The sequence below is a fragment of the Syzygium oleosum genome, unplaced genomic scaffold, assembly GCF_021117445.2.
Source record: "Syzygium oleosum isolate NSW1041296 unplaced genomic scaffold, Sole_v2.1 Sole_v2.14, whole genome shotgun sequence".
NCBI lineage: Eukaryota > Viridiplantae > Streptophyta > Magnoliopsida > Myrtales > Myrtaceae > Syzygium > Syzygium oleosum.
The window spans coordinates 8,257,941-8,278,222 of NW_026607498.1; the positions used below are offsets into that span (position 1 = coordinate 8,257,941).

The 20,282-nt window shown below is 39.8% G+C and overlaps 3 protein-coding genes across 4 annotated transcripts; 2 read left to right on the forward strand and 1 right to left on the reverse strand.

Annotated features, from left to right (window-relative positions):
- Window positions 1–496: 496 nt before the first annotated feature.
- On the forward strand, window positions 497–1,948 carry LOC115688488 (putative RING-H2 finger protein ATL21A). Its single transcript, XM_030614315.2, has 2 exons — window positions 497–1,169; window positions 1,485–1,948. The coding sequence occupies exons 1-2, from the start codon at window positions 497–499 to the stop codon at window positions 1,946–1,948; spliced, it is 1,137 nt and encodes a 378-aa protein (XP_030470175.2).
- A 1,838-nt stretch (window positions 1,949–3,786) lies between these two features.
- LOC115688469 (mitochondrial inner membrane protein OXA1) lies at window positions 3,787–10,862 on the forward strand. The gene is made up of 10 exons (XM_030614294.2): window positions 3,787–3,962; window positions 4,480–4,986; window positions 5,422–5,512; window positions 6,729–6,776; window positions 7,378–7,436; window positions 8,575–8,650; window positions 8,759–8,890; window positions 9,314–9,421; window positions 10,071–10,125; window positions 10,241–10,862. The coding sequence occupies exons 2-10, from the start codon at window positions 4,502–4,504 to the stop codon at window positions 10,501–10,503; spliced, it is 1,317 nt and encodes a 438-aa protein (XP_030470154.1). The 5' UTR covers window positions 3,787–3,962; window positions 4,480–4,501; the 3' UTR covers window positions 10,504–10,862.
- Window positions 10,863–11,303: 441 nt separating this feature from the next.
- LOC115688468 (uncharacterized) lies at window positions 11,304–16,562 on the reverse strand. Of its 2 annotated transcripts, none has more exons than XM_030614292.2 (6): window positions 16,297–16,562; window positions 14,928–15,082; window positions 14,134–14,351; window positions 13,193–13,802; window positions 11,953–12,456; window positions 11,304–11,846 (listed from the first exon to the last, which is right to left on the reverse strand). In XM_030614292.2, the coding sequence occupies exons 1-6, from the start codon at window positions 16,473–16,475 to the stop codon at window positions 11,737–11,739; spliced, it is 1,776 nt and encodes a 591-aa protein (XP_030470152.1). In that variant the 5' UTR covers window positions 16,476–16,562; the 3' UTR covers window positions 11,304–11,736. The 2 variants fall into 2 exon arrangements, with proteins under 2 accessions (XP_030470152.1, XP_030470153.1); XM_030614293.2 differs by having other exon boundaries at window positions 14,928–15,113; window positions 16,297–16,437.
- Window positions 16,563–20,282: the final 3,720 nt, after the last annotated feature.

The following is a 20,282-nucleotide window of genomic DNA, read 5'->3' on the forward strand; positions in this document are numbered from 1 at the left end:
ACATGCCTCGATCAGGGTCTATGCCTTGTGAATTAGGTGCAGCCGTAACCATTTGATTTTGTAAACTCGCATGTGGTTTAGCTTATGAATGACTGTGATCGACGCAGGCTCAAAAGAAGAGAGGAGAGCAAATGGGTTGTGATCGTTCGCTCGCTTTTACACATGTTTCCAATTTTCTCAAGTAATTGTCTCTATGGGGTTGTCCTCATGGAACCATACAACACAATGCGGTTCTCTGTTACCTTTGTAAGGACATGATGGTTCGCCTTTTCCCATTCATTGTTCAACATGTGTCTTTCTAAAGACCTTCCACATCCCCCATCCATTTGGCCGGCTACATTGGCTAAACAACAATTTATGTCTGTCCTTGAGAAGGTACATAACATTTTAATAATCTCTCTTTCAAACGGAAATGAAAAGTTTCTTTAGAAGAAAGAGAGAGAGGAACCTTACATTCCTAGGTATAATCCTGGCTACTCTTCGGTACGTGCCTGTCATGGCTTCCTCTACCATCTTCTTCTTCTCTTTCTACCTCAGCCTCTCTCTCCATGTATCCGCTGATAACTCTAACGATATATGTCCGGCGACATCTTGTCAACATGGCGGACCCGAGATTCGCTTCCCTTTTCGACTAAGAGACGTCCAACCCGACCGATGTGGCTATCCGGGCTTCGACCTCTCGTGCAACAACCGAAGCCAAGCGATTCTCCAATTGCCTAACTTGCAAGACTTCGTAGTCTCCCTCATTAACTATGACCAACAATACATCGTGCTCAAGTACCCGAGCAACTGTCTAGCTAAGCGGCTTCAAAACCAGACGTTTTCGAGCTCGCTTTTCGTGGCGCAAGAGTACGGGAGCTTCACGTTCACGGATTGCCCAGATAAATTTTTGCCAAATTTCGGAATGAGCCCAGTGGATTGCCTCAGTGATGAACACCACAAGGTACTGCTTTGTGATGCCAATGATCCCGGCGCTCTATACCTCCCGATACTCGGTTGCCGTACTTGGAACGTGTCGGTTCCAGTGTCCCGGCAATTATTGATGGATATAACTGAGAGGGTTTCCCTGAAGTGGGATCGGCCGGATTGTAGATCGTGCGAGAAAAGGGGTGGGTGGTGCGGGCTCAGTGGTTCCACGGGCTCTCAAGTTGGATGCTTCAGTAAACATGGTACGTACCTAGATATGCTGTCTAGGAATCTTCGAAGCATTATGTCATCTTCGGAGCAAAGTGAATGCATTATCCTTACTACTTAGAGAGACGAATTAGTGCTTTAAGATCAGTCATTGGAACAATAGGTGCACGACACATGGGAATTGAATCTCTGCGATTGTCTTTCATAATGGTGATTGTGTAAAAGGAGTTTAGATCTTTATTGTGTAAAAGGAGTTTAGATCTTGCTTTCCCCAACAGATAATTTATCTTTTCATTGAAAGATCACTCTTGAACTAGTTCATTATTCATCATAATCGATTAATCATGCAGGGCTTTCAAAAAGTGAAGCCAAATACACGATCCTCCGCGCTGTCCTGGCACCCTTGCTCCTTTGCATGTTCGGAATCACATGTTACCTAAGCTCGCATGCTCGATTATCTGGGCATCCCGATCGTCCCAGACAACCTCCTAACGGTAACGATGGCGAAAACAACGTCGCGGATATCTTGTCTCCTTCGAGCCCCGTGACAAGAACTCGACGCACCTCCAATGGCGCCGTGGGCCTCGATTCCCTCGCGATAGAATCTTATCCGAAGGTTCAAGTCGGTGATGATGGAAGGGTACCTAGGCCAAACGATAATATTTGCGCAATTTGCTTGTCGGAGTACCAGCCCAAGGAGATGCTCCGGACCATCCCCAAGTGTGGACATTACTTCCATGCGCAGTGCATCGACCAGTGGCTTGGGCGGAACGCTTCTTGCCCGATGTGCCGCAATAAAAAGGGGAATGTATAACATTTCTTGCATATATAATTGCCCTCTACCAAAATGGATATATTGACCTCATTTGACCACTGACTTGAGATTGATGTATAGGGTCGTGTCAATCAATCGTTTGTTGTATTATCGTTCCTTGAGAGTTTAGTTATCTACAAGCTTATTTCTTCTATCAAAATGGGTCCAGGCGAATTTCGCAAAATTGTTGTGCTTACCCTTCTTTTGAGAAAATTGCGGTGACCTTTGGGGATTAGAGTTGCATGATGATGTGACTCTACACTGGCCGATCCACAATATACTGAACACCATGTTTGCACCACTAAACAAAATCTTCTTCTTCTAAGCAATGAATAGGTGCATTGCTTTGAGAACAGGATGAACAGTCCCTAGACACAACAATTCGGTTCCAAGGTCAGTTTATGTTGTTTACTAAGGCCTCTAGACACGAAATGACCATCGATGATGATAAGTTTTCTCAACTACAGGGTTCACTAATGGTCCCTAGAAAGCTTTAGCAGCAAGCCTTCTTGCCAGATTTGGCGACGCTAGTGGCCGGTGAGGAGCTTTCTCGTCAGATCTAGTGACACCGTTCTGGCCAGTCGCCGAGGTCTGCCGATCAGCCAGAGGAAGAAGGGAAGAAAAGAAAAGGAAAGCAAAAGATAAAAATATATATATTAAAATATTATTGAAAATTGTCCATGTCAGCGCCAGCCACATCACGTAAGACGGCCGGCGTTCATGTTAGAGATTTTCGGGCCAAAATTGGCCGAATTGACTGAATTGACACATATAAAAAAGGTTAAGGACTTAATTGGCAAATAAAAGGTTTAGGACCGAATTGGCACAATTACAATAAATTTAGTACTCTTTTAATAATTTTCCATGCTATTTCAAATTAATGAAGTTTAACTTATACATCAAATTATTATTTTTTTCCTAAATTCCATCCAATCAAGTAGGATTTCGTCCCGCCATGTACCGCCTAGGTGAGATTGATTTATCACTATGATTAGTCCATCGGACAAATTGATTATTAGCATTCTTCGCATAGTGCTCGGCTCAAGCTTTACTCGAATCATGAATTGGAAACTCCACTCAATCTTTATCGGATACTTTTTTCCCTGCTCGAACTCAACTCGTTACAAATCTCGACATACTCAAACTCAAACTCGACTCGATTTCAAGTATATAAAACTCATCATACTCGATTTTCCCGGCTCGGTCGAATTCGGCTCGGCTCGAAATACTTCAACTAGCCCTTTTTGTTTGTGTTTGAAATTGCATCTAAGGTCACATATAAAAAAAAAGTAATTTTATAAGTACTAAACATCATTTCAAACGAAAATGATATCTATGTAAAAAACAACATACTCGATCAGGCTCGCAAGCCGGCCGAGTCAATTACCTTCGAGCTCAAACTAGACTCTCGAAAAAACGCAAGCCGATCTCAAGTAGCTGTACTTGAGATCGGCTAGCACGAGTAGCTCACAAGAAGTAGTTTGACTCGCTCGCATCTCTAGCCACATTCCCCGATACAAATCGTTTGGATATGGATCAGAACCGGGAACCTACCCGAGAACGAGCCACTTGACTCGTTCTCGGTACGTGGCGAACGTTTCACGAGTCACTTATACGTTATCCCGACTCTTAAATTTTGATTTCGCGACAGCCAATCACAGTTTATCATTCGGGATACGAGGTCGGAGCTCCTTTTTTTAAACAGTGGGCACAAGTGACACGGCCCAGTCAACTTGAGCCCAATCCTGAAGGGCCCAATGGAGATCTCTCTTCGAGACATCATCGTCAGCATCTCAAAGCCCAAGCTCTTGTTCATGCGAACGCCTCGAACGCAGGGGGCTGCCACGTGGGTTTTCTCAACCTAGTCGGAGAGACGACGACGCAGTTGCTGTCTGTCTCTCTGCGCATCTCAGGTCCCGGTCGATCGATCAGCTCCTCCTCGCTTCACATCACCGAAGCGAGTTCCGGCGGATCGCCGGACATTGATTTTCCGGCAAGCTGGAATTGTTCGACGGTACGTTCGTCCAAGCAAGCCTTTTTTCGCGCTCCCCTTTGGTGAGATTTATGCGGGGGTTTCTGGGTGCGGGCAGTGTTGGTCGCTGAGGCCATGAGTGCTTCGAATTTGAGCTCGCGAAGTGAATGGCGCGCGAAACAGTTCGCGTTCCAGTAAATCTTCTCGCGCTTTTTCCCGTTCTAGGTACCGCGGGAAATGTTATGTTTTTCTCTCGCTGCATTATTTACTCAAAAGTTGTGCGCTTTTGCTGATGTTATACGGAATCGTGTTTTCTCTCGGTTTGTTTCTGTACGTGCTGTAGCTAAGAGCACGCGGCAGAAGATCTGGTGGGGAATTTTGTCGAACATCTGGCAGACCCACCAGCTTACGTGGGTTTGGTAGTGATTCTGAGCTCCTTTTAGTAAGTGGGTGGTTGATGCTTCGTTGTGCCTATGTGTCCTTAGCACATTTATACTGGTATGTCAGTGCGGCTATGTTATCCGATCTGCAATTTGATACATGGACTCTTTTGTGTTAGGGAGAGTGCACTCCTATTGCCAATGGCCTTTAGACAGAGCCTCTGTAAGCGATCAGGCCTTATTGCTCAAAGGTATCGCGCATCATTTACCTATATTCCTCAGCGCGATGAGGATCATGGAGGTAACAGGCTTGATGTCGATCCAAATCAACGGATGCTAAAGGATGTTTCCCAACGGAGGTCCTTTGCAAGTAACGTCAATAAGTCAGCTGTATCCGGGCCCTTTTTCAAGAGTGGTTCATTATCAACTCGCTCAAGTCTCTTGTTTTCACCAAGCATGGGGTCTTCTTTCCATCGGTACATGTCAACCGCAGTTGGTGAAAGCGCAGATAAGATTGAACTTATAAGTGACGTAGCGGAAGTCATTACAGATACTACAGTACAGGCAGTTGCTTCCCAGGCACCTGCTGTTAGTGAAGTAGCTATAGCAGCTGCAGATTCCTACTTGCCTGTGATGGCCTTGCAGTATTTGATCGACTATGTGCACCAGTTCACTGGCTTCAACTGGTATGGATGGATAATTTATTTCCTGGTATTTGTTATCTTGGACACGTCGGTAAATCTCTAATGATGTAAAGTGGCATCTCATCCAGATGTTTTCTTCGAAGAAACAGATACAGTTCAATCAAATGCAATGGGATTACATATTTAGAAAATCATATATCACTTTTAATGGTGTGTTCAAAATCCTGTTAGATAAACCGACAAAGCCTTGTATCTTTAGTGTTTGACTTTCCCTGCATGGAAAAATTTGTAATTGCTGTGCCTTTAGATGGTGTTGATTGCTTGTTAAAGCTATCGAAGGCAGCAATTATTGATACTTGACTAGTTAGTATTCTATGTATAAAGCTAGGATTTGTCTTTTCAAAAGGGGAGCATCCACTTTCAAATACGAATGATATTATGAGGCAGTTTTTACAATATCTTGCATGTATCTTTCAGGTGGGCTTCCATTGTGGTGACAACTCTCTTGATTCGAACTGCAACAGTTCCTCTTATGATAAATCAACTGAAATCTACTACCAAACTTTCTGTAAGTTGGACTTCTACTGCTACATTTTCCATGTTATGTTCTTAGTAAACAAAGACATGCAATGCTTGGTGTAATTGCCTATTGAGACTGTTGCATTTCATCTATTAAAAATGAGAATCTTCTGCTCGATGCTTAAGATATGATACTACACTACACGGATGAACATTTGACTAGCCAGTTAATCATGTCTGATTTGCTGTTCAGTGATTCAGCCGTAGTTCATTTCAGTCCATCACTCAGATGACTTGACGTTATTTTTAACTGCCGATGAGTAAGACTTCTAGGGTGCTGAATCTACCAAATTTAAGGGATTTAAGCATTTTATAACCTGCTCATATTTCGGCCCAACTATGTAGATGCAATTGGCAATGTGTTTTTTCTTTATGCCTTAGGATGTTTGAATCGTTCCTGATATAGTACTTTTTAGTCTTTCTCAATCAATACCAGTATAACTGCTCCACCTCTGTCATACATACGGCATTAGCTTCTGTTTCATCAGCTGCCCTTACACTCAAGACTTTCAATTATAGGCTACTAATCTGCTGCACTTTAGATGAATATATTATTTATTATCATCGATATGACAGCAGAGGGGATCCCTTTGTTATTCTAGACCATAATGACTTTTTTTAAGCCAAGGGCTTTCTTATTGGCAATATGTCGTTAATACTCATAGCCATTGATATATCTTGTGTACTTATCCCCTAGTTGGTTACTTATGTTGCTGTTACTCCAAAAGGAAGTATGTGATTATAAAAAGCTCGGCATCATCTTATGTTTGTGAGAATCAGAATATAAGGAACTTGCTATCTGTGTGACAATTGGAAGCAATGAAATTTGTACTTTTACCATTATCCAACAAGATTTTCGCAGCAAAGAGAAAAGATTTAATAGCTGTTCTTATATTCACCTTACAAATTTTGTTTAAAACGTTTGCCAATATAACATAGAGTAAGGATTATGACTTTATTTTCTCGTAAATTGCAATTGTTGACAATTGTCCATTTTTCTGGAATTGCAATGGTTGAAATTATTGGTTTTCTTTCAAGGTGTTTTAATTTCCATTAGCACACTTTGAATTTTAGTGCTAGATCAATGAGCTGCCTTTTGCAATCTCATGGTGCAGATGGCCAGATATGTTTTTTGAATTGTTTCCTGCTTTATTGCATACGGATCCATGTCCTTTATAGTTGATGTTATCTTTCATTTTCTGTAGATAATTAAGCCACGCATGGAGGAGATAAAAGCAGAAATGGATGCAAAGGTATGACTGGCGGTCATGTATCCTGCTTGACATTTTACCCATGTTCCAAGATGCAGCTGTTTTTGTCTTGTTAGGACATGTATTGCTGCAATATTCTACTTGGGCTTGAATTTCCACTGTTTGCCGGATCTGCGTGTGAATTTCTACTTGTGCGCCCCCAAAGTTGTCGCAAGCACGAAACGCATGAAGCTCTGTCGAGGAGCTCCTGTTTGAGATGTCTCCTCCTTCCTTGCCTTTCATATCCTTACTTGTCAATTAAGTTCAAGATCTTCGTCTAGCATGGCATGACTGGCTCCCAATAAGCAGACTGCATGTCTACATATGCTGTAGTGTGTGTGTATGATTTCTTTAAAGAGTTTAGCTTGATGAGCTACCTAAGACTGCCGTTTTTCCTATCTGGGGCAAAATCCTTGATTTTCTCAACTCTGGAGATTGACATTTGGGTAGCCCTACATGTGTATGTGAATGTTTCATGTGTTATTTTATATGACTGGACATTACGGCAATTGTCAAGAATGGATGGGTTTTCTTTTTATCCAAACAAAATTCAAGGGTTTGTTTTAGGTGAAAGTTATGTACTTATCTTCCTCATGTCTTTTAGGGTATGGATCCAATTGCTGTGGCTGAAGGTCAGAGAAAGATGAAGCAATTGTTCAATGAGTAAGAAACCCTTTTGTGCCCATGCCAGACCACTAGTATTAGTTGCTTTGCTGCCATTCATCCTCATAGTAATGTTTTATGTGTAGAAAAAGATTGAGGACAAAGAAACTCATTTCATGTGAAAATTGCTAAGACTCAAAAAGTCTTCTAGGATGGTGGCTGGTGTATTTTGAAAAGTGCACTGGTTTTTCTTCTCGCAATTATTTAATTCTCTGCTTCAGTAAGCAGCAAGATTTTCTACCCTCTAAACTTGCAGGATAATATACTAAAAATTAACTTGCAGGATAAAAGGGTATACATTTCCCGGCCAAATTGTATGCTATGGAAAACCTAATAAATTACATTAGCGTCATTATCATCATCATCCTCATGATCCATTACAATAGCGAGAGTCATTTCATCATCCGCAAAAGCTTCACTATTTATTCCCTCCCTGTTTGCTTGACAATGTAGCCCTTTCTTTCAACTCTTCACCGACCACGATGGCCTCTACGAGGCTCCAATATTTTGAGCAACAGTCTCCCTAGAGTACATCAATATGCTGTTAGTGAAAACTTAGAAATGTGGAAGCTGTATTATCCATTAATAATGGATCAAAAAGACTTTCAATTGGATACATTGTTCAGCTTAGACAAAAAATGTTTGCGCAGTCTACTCTCAGAACTCGAGTACCTGTACTGGATTAGGTATTAAGCAAGTCAGTATGTCAAAGAGTAGATTGCTTGGAGGATTATATGTGTATTTTGAAAAGTCCTGTTCATCAAGTCTGCCATTTAACAACTTCTTTTCGGCAACTTCTCCTCTCGTTCTTAAGATTACTGATTCATTTGCATAGTTGAGAAGCTTTCTTAAAGCATAGATTACTTCCTGAAAATGGAGAGTCAGTTCTTAGAAATGCCTCTTGATAAAAGATTACCCACTGTTTTTCTTTCTAAAGCATAGGCTGCTCAATTCGCCTGTGTATGTTCTAAAGATCAATATAAAGTCTCAGATACTAGATTAAGTGAGTCAGTAGAACAAGGGATCTTGCTTGATTGTAAATTATGTGGAAAAGTGTCCCCTTAAATTTCTGAAACGTGGATCATCCTTTTAGTGAACTGAAGTCTATAACCATGACTTCTTACTTACAACTTTGCAGAAGTGGCGTTAGTCCATTTACACCACTGAAGGGACTGTTTATCCAAGGCCCTATTTTCATCAGTTTCTTCCTTGCTGTAAGACAACAACCGCTTTTTCTTGAATTATGGCTTAGTTGCTTTTCAGTTATCTCTCACCTTTCCCTTTGCATCAATGTTTAGAATACAGATTCCTCCTTTTTGTAGGTATCAAACATGGCAGAAAAAGTTCCATCGTTCAAAAGTGGTGGAGCATACTGGTTCACAGACCTCACTACCCCAGATACTTTATATATCTTTCCAGTTTTGACAGGATTAACATTCTTGATTACCGTGGAGGTATATTGGTTTAGCATGGATTTAGAGCAAAATGTTGCCTTCTATCACCTTTTTCCATGAAATGTCCTTCATTTGCTTCAATGAGGACACTCTCTCTCTCTCTCTCTCTCTCTCTCTCTCTCTCTCTCTCTCTCTCTCTCTCTCTCTCTCTCTCTCTCATGGCACAAACATTCATGTATGCACACACACCTCACGAGTTAATTATGCTATTGCATTGTGCCTTTATTAAGCTATATCTTATGCACATTCCATCGTGCAAGTAGCTGGTCTAACTCAAACATGAAATCCACCTTTTTCTCATACTGAATGCGAAGTTTACATGGTCTTATCGTTGCTTTAGATTCTTTCCTTCTCACTTCTCATTTTTTGTGTTAAGTGTTTTGAATAGCTGGCTCTTGGCCTACTAACCCAGCCTTTCTTCAGTCCAACACGCAGGAAGGCATGGAAGGAAACCCCATGGCTGGTACAATGAAGAATGTTTTTAGGGCCTTTGCTGTTCTCACTGTTCCATTTACAGCTTCTTTCCCAAAGGTAAAACTCCTGCTTTTGGTGTTAAGATCCTGATACTTGTTAAATATTTTCATATGTGGAAAGAGAGATACTGATTGCATAATGTGTTGTCATTTTGTTGAGTTTTCTTTTTCATTGCTAAACTGATTCATCTGCATTTCATACTGAGTTGTCTGCACTGTGATGTAGGAGCGTCTGAAAGTTGAAATTATTTCCTTTTCCCCTAAAAGAGAGTATGGGCTTTAAAAACATAAGTGATGAGGTTGTCACCTTTATGGCGTTTTCAGTTATTTCTGCAGACTGTCTTATTTGGACTAACCTGCAAATATAGATACTGGAGACCCCATGAATTTTTTAAAGCATACAGAGCCATAATCGCATGGATAGTGACAAGATTATGTTAACTAATTTAGCATGTGGGCCTTATGTCACCTCATCTTAGAATCAAATTTTGAAAACAATTTTAATGTGATTCAGGAATGCATTTACGCATGCATCTTCCTTGGAAATTGATGGTTGTATATGGGCGGAACAGGCACTACATCTGCTTTTTCTGGTTTTCTTGTTTCCTGTTGTCTCAAGATACTTTGAACACTCCGACAGATAAGTTTCTAGTGATTTCAGATGGAAACAAACATTTATCCCGATGGACGATACTTTTAATTTGCAGGCCATCTTTTGTTACTGGATAACCACCAACTTTTTCTCTCTCCTGTATGGACTTGGTAAGTCCCCTCTGCATCTAAAACATTAAGCAAATAATTGAGCTACTTCTGACACCGGTTCCTTTTTGCTTTTAATTTGTCCCTAAGCGTCTGACCATGTGAACAATCATTTCAGTGCTCAAACATACAAACCTGAAGAAGATTGTGGGTGTCCCGGAGTTGCCCGTGGCTTCGAAACAACCCGCCCCGGAACAACCTGTCTTCTCTGTATTCTCGGCACTCAAACAACCAACTTCTGCAGTGCAGGAACCTAACTCTGCACCTGCTCAACCATCCAAGTTCAACGACAGAAGGATATCTTCTTCTTCGGTACTTAGTCATAGGCTCAGGAGTCTGGAGAAAGAGGTGAAGGGACGAAAGAAAAGCAAGAAAAGGTGAAGATATTTTCAATTTACTCGTAGTAGACCCTTTTTATCTATTATTAGGAGGTGCTGAGCGGTGTTAAATTCTTCGGACTTTTCCTACTTTTTAACATAGATTACAGAATACAGTGACGCCGCCAGTCCGCCACCGGATGGCATTAAAAAAGAGAGTTGAGAGGATACTGGGTCCCCTATGTATTTGATTCTTTGTTAGAATAACCGCCTTGGCCTTTGTTGTGAGTGCCAATAGAAAATTTTGGCGGTTCCGCTGAATAATCTGATGCACACATCGATGTATGAAGTCTGTATTCTTCCTGATGAAGGTTGTTTAATCATTGGGTTAAAGCAGAGAGCGAGGAACAGAGCGATTTTGAATCCGCCTCTAGTACTGTATACTTTTATCATTTCAGTGGCGACGGCTTAACAGATCATTTGATATTTGGTGGACAAATGCTTCATTGATCCAGCAAATAATGAAGGCTTTTGCTTTCCAAATTTTCGTCCGAAAGCTAGTGTCTAATGGGTGACCCGATTTTCTTACATGTCTTGTTAACGAATATTATTAAGCATACTTGATAAGAATGTTTCGATATTTGAAGTATGGATTAGATGCATCTTTAAATGACTTCTTAACAGGAGCCATGATGGCATTTTTTTACAATATGCCTCTTATATATTGTAAGGATTAGGTTGAAAGTGTCTTGAGAAATCTGTTGAGCAATTGAATAAGGTAAGATTGTTCTTTTTAATGCAGCCATTCGCGTGTTATATGTACTCAATGCATCGAAAATTACCGTATATGGTTAACAGAGCCCGTGTCATAATCTTGCATAGCTCTCTTTCAGGGTTAATCCAGTAACAACAGCTAATTAAGTAAATCTGTCTTTAAGCAAAAAAATGAACGGTAAATCTGTCTGAAAGTTGGTGCTTCCCTAGAAGAGGAAGCGGCATCAATAATCCAAATAAGCTATAGCGAAAGCAAACAAATAAATAAATAAACGAACGAGCACAATTAGAATGACCATGCCATTCGGCATTCTTAACTTTTCATTGCCGAAACGCTGGGGGAACCATTGATCTTTCTCCTCTTGTTTTTTACTCGGTATCAAATCACAAAGGCCAAAATTACACGCATAGACACTTCGAGCAAATGGGGACCCTGGAATTTTGTCGATTTCATCTCTGTTACTGAAGATGTTTCTACGATTTCGTGAAGGAATGACAGCAGTCGAGGGTGACGATCTAGGCTTCAATCCATCGGCAGCTTGAAAATTGCCCCGTCTCTATGATTCAGTGGGAGAGATAGAGATGAGTACCGCAATGCTAGTAACTCTTCTCTGTTATATTTCAACCTTTGATCTGTTGAGAAACAGATCAAAAAATAAAATAAAATAAGTCAGATATAGATACTAAAACCATAAAGATTCAAGAAAAAGCTTTATTCAGTCCGAGAGGAAAGGCTCACCAACAAAGGTTGGGGACAAGCACAGCTTTTCCGAATTAATATTCACTGGAGGAGTTCTTCTATTAAACTGTGATTTAGATGGAAAATTAGAGGGGGGATGGTCTGAAGCTGAGATATGAATAAGTTCATGCTTCAACTCGAGCTGCGGATGTTTTCTATGAAATAGCAATATGGCATCCTCGGTTAAAAGCCAGCAACCCCTCAGATCCAACAGTTCCAGTGATGCCGGAGGTTTGAATGAATCAAGCCCGTTATTTGTCAGCACGGCATCACGAAAGCCGAGGGTTTTTAGGCAACGGAGGGATGACCAGTGGTGAAGGGACAAGTCGGTAAGGTAGGCACTTTGAAGGAACAAGTGCCTCAACTCTGGAAAGTCCAGTAAAGAGCACAGAGCATCATCCTGGACATGGATCTGCTCCAAATTTAACCTTTCTAAACGAAGACTTTGCAGAGCCGTCAAAGAATAAACCTTATCTGGTTCAGCATTTCCGTAGTTGATGAAACCTGATATTTCAAAAAACATACAACAGTTAGCCAGCACATTATCAATTCACAGCTTCATTTGGCTCTAAACAAAATTTGGAAATTAATGCGAGCGGAGAATAGGAGTCAAATGAGACATTTTCTCCACCAAGAGAATTTGGAAACGAGATTTTTGATCGATGGGTTTTTACATCCCTGAAGAGAAAGCAAGAGTCGTAAATACTAGACGCCATTCATCAGCAGCATTGGCTTTGATGTGAACTTCGCAACAAGAGATAAAAACTAATTTGCAGGCCATTGCTATGCTAGTCTGGAGGAAAAAACAGAAGCATTCAGCACGGAATGCGCTGTTTTGGACCTTCGGACAACCAAAGTCCTCTCTGGCTCGCTTGTAGTCAAGCACTACACTGCTCAACTCATTTACAATTCCTTGAAAATATCAGAAAGGTCAAGTCTGAATTTTTCCCTGGTATCCATTTTCATTCAGAACTTAAACTGAAAATAGGTAATAGCAGAAACATTGGACAATCTCCTTCATTTCACTTGTCAGGTTACTCATATTAAAGAATCTGATCTAAAGGTTCTTTCCCCTTGTCCCTAATACATTTGTTTAAGATGTTGTGACATAGTAATATGTCAATGCAGACTAAAGAGAATTGAGACTATTTGCTTGCTGTGTCTTATGGAATGTCTGCATAATAGCATATCAGATACATCAAATAGAACAACCTTATATGATTGGGTCCAAGAGAAGTACCTTTAACCCTTGTGTGGCTTAAGTCAATAGCCCTCAATTTAGGTATCACGCTGATATAGGCAATAGCAATATCATCAACTGATGTATGAGAAAGTGAGAAAATCTCAAGATTTGGAACAAATCCTGCCAGGATACCCACACCGGAAGAAGTCACTCCTGTGTTGTTGAGATTCAAATTCCTCAGGTTGCCTCCTATCTGAGCAATTAGTTCAACTGAATCATCTCCAATTCCACTAGAACTGAGGTCCAACCACTCCAGTGATTTCATGGAAGATAGGAAGTAAAATCTGGGAATCCGAGTCTGAGAAGCATCTAGAAAGGTCAAGAAGCTTGGTTCAAGATGCATGAAGGCTTCGGCCTCATTTGGCAATGTAGCTCCAGCAATTTGGAGCTTTACTAGAGGGGCTTTATCACCAGTTCCTCCAAGGATGGATTTAATTGTGCAGTTACTCATGTTAAGGCATTCAAGAGAGGACAGGTTTGGCAATGTCGTCACCTTGGTCCACGCCAAACTCAGGAAACTCAATTTAGGGAATTTTTCAAGAAGAATGACACCATTGTCTGATAAGTCGCTTCCCCAGAGATCAAGATGCTGGAGTTTGGTCAGTACCTAAAAAACAGGATGTATGACAATATAAAATCGCAGAATAGTAGCAAAGTACTACCAAAGCAGTAATACCAGCTGACAAAGACTTGCCAACAATATTTAAAATCAACTCAAGTAACAGCAAATTCTAAAGAGTTCATGCGATGGAGAATTTCACAGAGTCGATCCTTGATGATCGACAAAAGGCCCAGATGGATAAATTGGCTGATTTCAATCCAATCAGATTTATTATGCTATTTCCTCCCAATAACCTAGAAAACAAGGATAACTGACAGAAGAAACAGAGAGTAAGCAAAAATTCCGAGGACAACGAATTCAAGAAAAAAAAAAGTACCTGAAGCGAATTCAAAGCCTTGTCATTGACAGGCAAGCCACCCAAGTCCAACGTTGACAAGTTTGAAAGGGAAGCCAAAAGTGCGATACCATCTGCCGTGACACCAGTTTCTGAGATCCTCAGCTTTTCCAGAGTGGATATAGACAGAAGATGCCGAATGCCAGCATCGGTGACCTTCACACATCTGGAGAGGTCCACCTCCTTCAAATTAGCCATTCCTTGAACCAAAAGAAGTGGACAATAAGCTTGATTGCAATTGCTAAATTTCTAGAGAGTGTAAGATTCTGTAAAACCACTGCCAACTATTCTAAAAGCTTAAGCTATCAGATGAAGGCGTGGTTTAATATTTAATTATTCTAACACTCCCTCTCACGCTTAGCCTAGTCTTTTGCCTAGTACTAAGCGTGGACATATTTAATTGGGGAGGCAAATGGGGCTTGGAAAGATTTGAACTCAGGACCTCCAGCTCTGATACCATGTAAGATTCTATGGGACCACTGCTAACTGTTATAAAAGCTTAAGCTATTAGATAAAGGCATAATTTAATATTTAATTACTCTAACAGAGAGAAACGGGGTATCAATGATCAAGTAAAAGGCAGAAAGATGCTCAGGAAAATCAGAACATGTGAATTGACATGACTACTCAAACTAAAGGTCCGATGCCTCCACTTCCTTATATGCAAAGTTTCGGTGCCATCATTCTAAGCATTTTGTGATGTAATAAGACCTATTAAATAGAAATGATCTTGAGGATGGCCCACAAGGATAACATAAAAATGATCTTGAGCAAACCTGAAATGGCCCAAAGAGCAGAACTGGTAATTCTATGGCAATCTGCAACATTCAAACAGCGCAAGTAACGGAATCCTCCCAAGTATGCCATCCATTCTGCATCCACAGAGATCTCCCCTCTTAAATCAACCTCCTCGACACAGCTTTTGAATACCCTGTTGAAGCAAGTTCAGTTTGGCAGATGGCCTAGACTAGCATGGAAGAAATTACATTAGAACATGAAGACCACATATCAGATTGCGGAAAAGCCATTCATGTGCTCAAACCAAGTGAATAACACATAATGTTACTACACTTCCCCGATAATATGCTTGGACTCTTCCACTTACTTTTCATACTCAGGTGAACCACATTGTTATACGGTATTTAATTACCATTTATTCCTTTTACTCTCTCTTCCTTTGTCATTCGAGAAATTAAAATAATAAAGGATACAGAAATGACCCTGTTGCAAGAGCTCACACTAAAAATTTGAAAAGGCTTACTGAAGCAGGCACATAAGAATACAAGCAATTGAACAACACTACTTAATTCTAAAACCCATTTGGCAAGTTCTGGAAAGAGCTGGCCCATTAAAAGGTGAAACGAATTCAGCAAATACAATGACCTCTTTGCATTTCCATCACAATGAAGCAAGTTGTGCAGCATCATCGACGTCCCTCCCAAGTTCACCAACTGAAGTGCAGCACATGCTCGATGCTTCCCTCAGAAGAATCAAGTGAAAGGACCAATAACGACTCTCGCCTTTGTTTTACATCTAACTAGTTTACTTATACAAGATGTGCACTATAAGACAACTGGAAAAATATTGAGCACTGGATTTCAAGTCCATATGAACAATCTTTATACTGCACCGTCACTCAAGGTATCTCTTCCTTTTATCTCCAAATATCAAACAAATAAACCACACGAAATCGAGACATCATTCATTTTTTAAAACAGCCAAATTTAAGGAACAAAGCGCATGATCGCAATTTGCAGATTATTCAATCAGCAGAGACAGCTTATATCTCTACGACGCCATTCTTCGATTTCTCTTCCTCAAAAGCTAAATCGAAACAGACCGGAGACTTTCTCGAAGCAAAGAATCTCCAGTCAACGAGCACAAGCACAGTACGGCCACCACGCATTGCTCTCTTTACTTTCAGCTCCAACATCAACTAGACGAGAACGGGTAAATTTTCCAGCTCCGCACCAACTAGAGCCACCGCCGCCAACGAACGTAGAACCGCAACACACGAAACGCGATTCGCGCGCGAGATCGCAGATTCGATCGACCATTTAGAAACAAACCGACACCTCTCCTCTTAACAACAGCTATCTCGCGGCGAGCAACGGGGAGACGAAGGGGGGGGGGGGGGGGGCTTACTCGAGCAACGACGGCGAGAGAAGGCGGCGCTGCAGGAGGCGGCGGAGGAGGGCGTCGGCGAGCGGGGAGGGCAGCCGCTCGAGGGTCCGCCGCTGCATCCGCCACTTCTCGACGGCGTCGCCGCTCCGGCAAGCGGATTCGATGCAGAGGCGCAGGAGCCGGCTCTCGATCTCCTCCATGTCGACCCGTCGGGAGGATCGACTCTCTCGATCGGCTCGATTCGATATCTATGGAAAGAGCGAAAGTGACAGGAAGCTGCTGAAAGTGTAAAGGCTACATTACAATATGGTCATAGCGAACGACAGAGACACGAAGGTAGGCGGATGTCATTCTCCTCGGTCAGAAACAAAATTACGTACGAGAATTCTTCACCTTTTTTTTTTAATGAAATTTTGTTGGAGCGTCCTAAGCGCATTTGTTAAGGTGCTGCATGAAAACCATTCTGGTTCTGTCCAGAACTGGTTTTTTGTTCCTAGAATCAGTTTTGGACCAGAAACCCATTTGATAACGCAATTTCATTTTTCTATTTCCGGGACAAGTTTGCTTCCAAAACTGATTCTGAAACCAGAAATGAGAACCAAAAAAAAGTTGGTTTTTCATTTCTGGAACAAAAGTGAGAACCATTTCTGAGGAATTCATTTTCTTCAACACACATATTCATATGGAAGTCACGATCTTTGAGGTGAGAAAAAAAAGCAAAAAATCAAAAATTTCAAAACTTAAGAGAATGATTTAGAATCTGTGGCTACCCACTTTCAAGTGAAATTTAAATTTTTTTAGGTACCGAAAAAAATAAAAATAATAAAAATAATAAAAAATAAAAATTTCACAAAATGGCTTAGAAAACCTATGGCCACCCACTTTGAGCAAAATTTAATTTTTTTAGTTGCCAAAAATAATAAAAAATTCTAAAATTTAAAAACTTCACAAAATATCTTAGAATACCTGTGGCCACCCAATTTGAGCGAAATTTTATTTTTTTAGGTGCCGAAAAAAATAAAAAAAAAAGCAAAAAAGCAAAAATTTCAAAACTTCACAAAATGGCGTAGAATACTTGTGGCCATCCACTTTGAGTGAAATTTAAATTTTTTTAGTTGCCGAAAAAAATAAAAAAAAATAAAAAATTTCAAAACTTCACAGAATAGCTTAAAATACCTGTGGCCACCCACTTTGAGCAAAATTTAAATTTTTTTATATGCCAAAAAAATAAAAATAAGCAAAAAAGTAAAAATTTCAAAACTTTACTGAATGGCTTAAAATACCTGTGGCCACCCACTTTGAGCGAAATTTTATTTTTTTAGTTGCCGAAAAAAATAAAAAAAAAATAAAAAAATAAAAAATTTCAAAACTTCACAAAATGGCTTAGAATACCTGTGGTCATCGACTTTAAGCGAAATTTAAATTTTTTTAGGTGCCGAAAATAATAAAAAAAATAAAAAATAAAAAACTTCACATAATTGCTTAGAATACTTGTGGCCACCCACTTTGAGTGAAATTTAATTTTTTTTAGGTGTCGAAAAAAAAATAAAAATAAGCAAAAAAGAAAAATTTTCAAAACTTCACAGAGTGGTTTAGAATACATGTGGCCATCCACTTTGAGTGAAATTTAATTTTCTTTAGGAACCAAAAAAAAAATCAAAAATACCATTTGGGCATCTAAAAATAATTAAATTTTACTCAAAGTGGGTGGCTAAAGGTATTGTAAGTCATTCTGTGAAGTTTTGAAATTTTTGATTTTTTATGTTTTTTTTCACCTAAAAAAATTTAAATTTCACTCAAAGTGGATGGCCACATATATTCTAAGTTATTCTGTGAAGTTTTGAAATTTTTTATTTTTTGCTTTTTTTTTCACCTCCAAAAATTAAAAATTCACTCAAAGTGGGTGGCCACAGGTATTCTAAGCCATTCTGTGAAGTTTTGAAATTTTTAATTTTTTTTAAATTTTTTTTGGGTATCTCAAAAAAATTAAAATTTACTCAAAAAGTGAGTGGCCAAAGATATTCTAAGCCATTTTGTGAAATTTTGAAATTTTTTTTATTTTTTTGGGCACCTCAAAAAATTTAAATTTTACTCAAAGTGGGTGGCTACAAGTATTCTAAGTAATTCTGTGAAGTTTAGAAATTTTTGATTTCTTGATTTTTTTTTTAAAAAATTCAACAAATTTTCTATTTTCCCGAAATCTGAATTTTTTTTTTATTTTCTTGACATTTTGATGATTTTTTCTGGAATTTTTCAATTTTTTTGGATTTTCTGATTTTTTTTTAGATTTTTATGAATTTTTCAGATTTTTTAATTATTTTTATTCCATTTCTAAAAAAATGGATTTCTGTTCCTGGAAATAGAATTTTCTGTTGTTTATCAAACGGGTTTTTGTTTCAGGAAATAGAAATTTTGTGCTGTTATCAAACGGGTTTCTGTTCTAGAAATAGAAATTTTTGGTCGTTATCAAACGGGTTTTTTTTCTCAGAAACTCATCCAGGAACCAGAAATAGAAAAATCTATTTCTGGTTCAGGAACTCATTCCGGAACAGAATGGTTATCGTGCGCACCCTAGCCATCAAAATTAAGGAAATTTTACAGTTTTCAACGTACAAGAATCGGTTTCGCGTGCTCTACACGGTAAATACCTTAGAGACTCAATTATTCCGAGCAATGTATGTTTAACGGGTATTGCGGATACACTCATCAATGACGCACATTTCCACAGTTTCTTTTTGAATTTTGTATCAAATTAGAACCCCCGGTACGGGTTATCTTTCGTGATCATCATAAATTGATAATCGAATCGAGTACGATCATACAGAGTACTGGGGTTGAGCTTTTACCGAGGGTGGATTCGACTTTATAAAACAATTGAGAGACATGGATTATCGATATTTATATGTTTTTGGAAGATTTAACTATTTACTCCCGATTAAATAGTAAGAAAACATATATTTTTTAAAACTCGTCCACTTTAGATCTAAACAAGAATTGAGATTTTGGACCTGAGTAGGTCCTTAAAAGGCTCAATGAGAGACAAAGAAAGGAACTCTCCGGTAAGGTGAAGGGATCTTCCCGTAAATTCTGTCCGTATTCCTTCTCTCTTGGAAAGAGAAAAAAATGGGAGGGAACTTAGGGGCCTGTGGGTGGGGAAGGTAAACTCCACGTTAGCTTCAACCGAATACTGCCAAGTAACACAGGGGAGCTTCGGCTCCTCCTTGGTTGGTCTATGCTTCTCATGATGACTTGTAACCGTCTTGCCAACCAAGTACCCCTTAATACAAGTCAAGCGGTAAAAAAATGGAAGGTAAAACAGTAAAGCTTGATTGCTTTTGGGCTTGAAGCAAGGTAGTTAAGCTCGTTAGCCCAGCAGTTATCTCAGGGTTAGGCCTCTAGGCCATTATGTGAACATAATTGATGACATAAAACTGGTCTCACAACTGGTCAGTCCAAGTGGTTTCTTTTGCTCATTTCTAATTTGCATATCAATAAATGATAATTAGCATATAATATTTTCGACGACCAAGATGCAACTGACGACAACAAAGAGCGATATTTGAAGCGACAAGCAAAGAGGTGTGGCGGACGAGGCAACGACGAGGGGACGTGGAGACGCCGGCAAAGGGAGGAAAGAGATTTGGAGATTGTAAAGTTTTCTTAATTGCAAGACAAAAGAGTTGCCTTGCACGAAGAGTAGGCTCGTGTCTGACTCATGAGAAATTCATATCAAGCTCAATATGACATGCCTGTGTGGATCTTACTCGGATCCCACCATCTCAAATGGAACCCAACCCACTATATCTGGTGTCTCAGATTCGCCGAATAATTTCTCATCGAGCAATATCTCACATCGCTCGTTTACGGGATTTATATAATGTGAATGCGGTCTCCATTCACTTTTTAGGCCAAGCATTGTAATGTGTTATCATAGGCAAGTTTCGCGTCTGTAATCCTCCATTCGCTAAATTTCATGTGGCGTTAAAACATCACGCTCATATATTCTC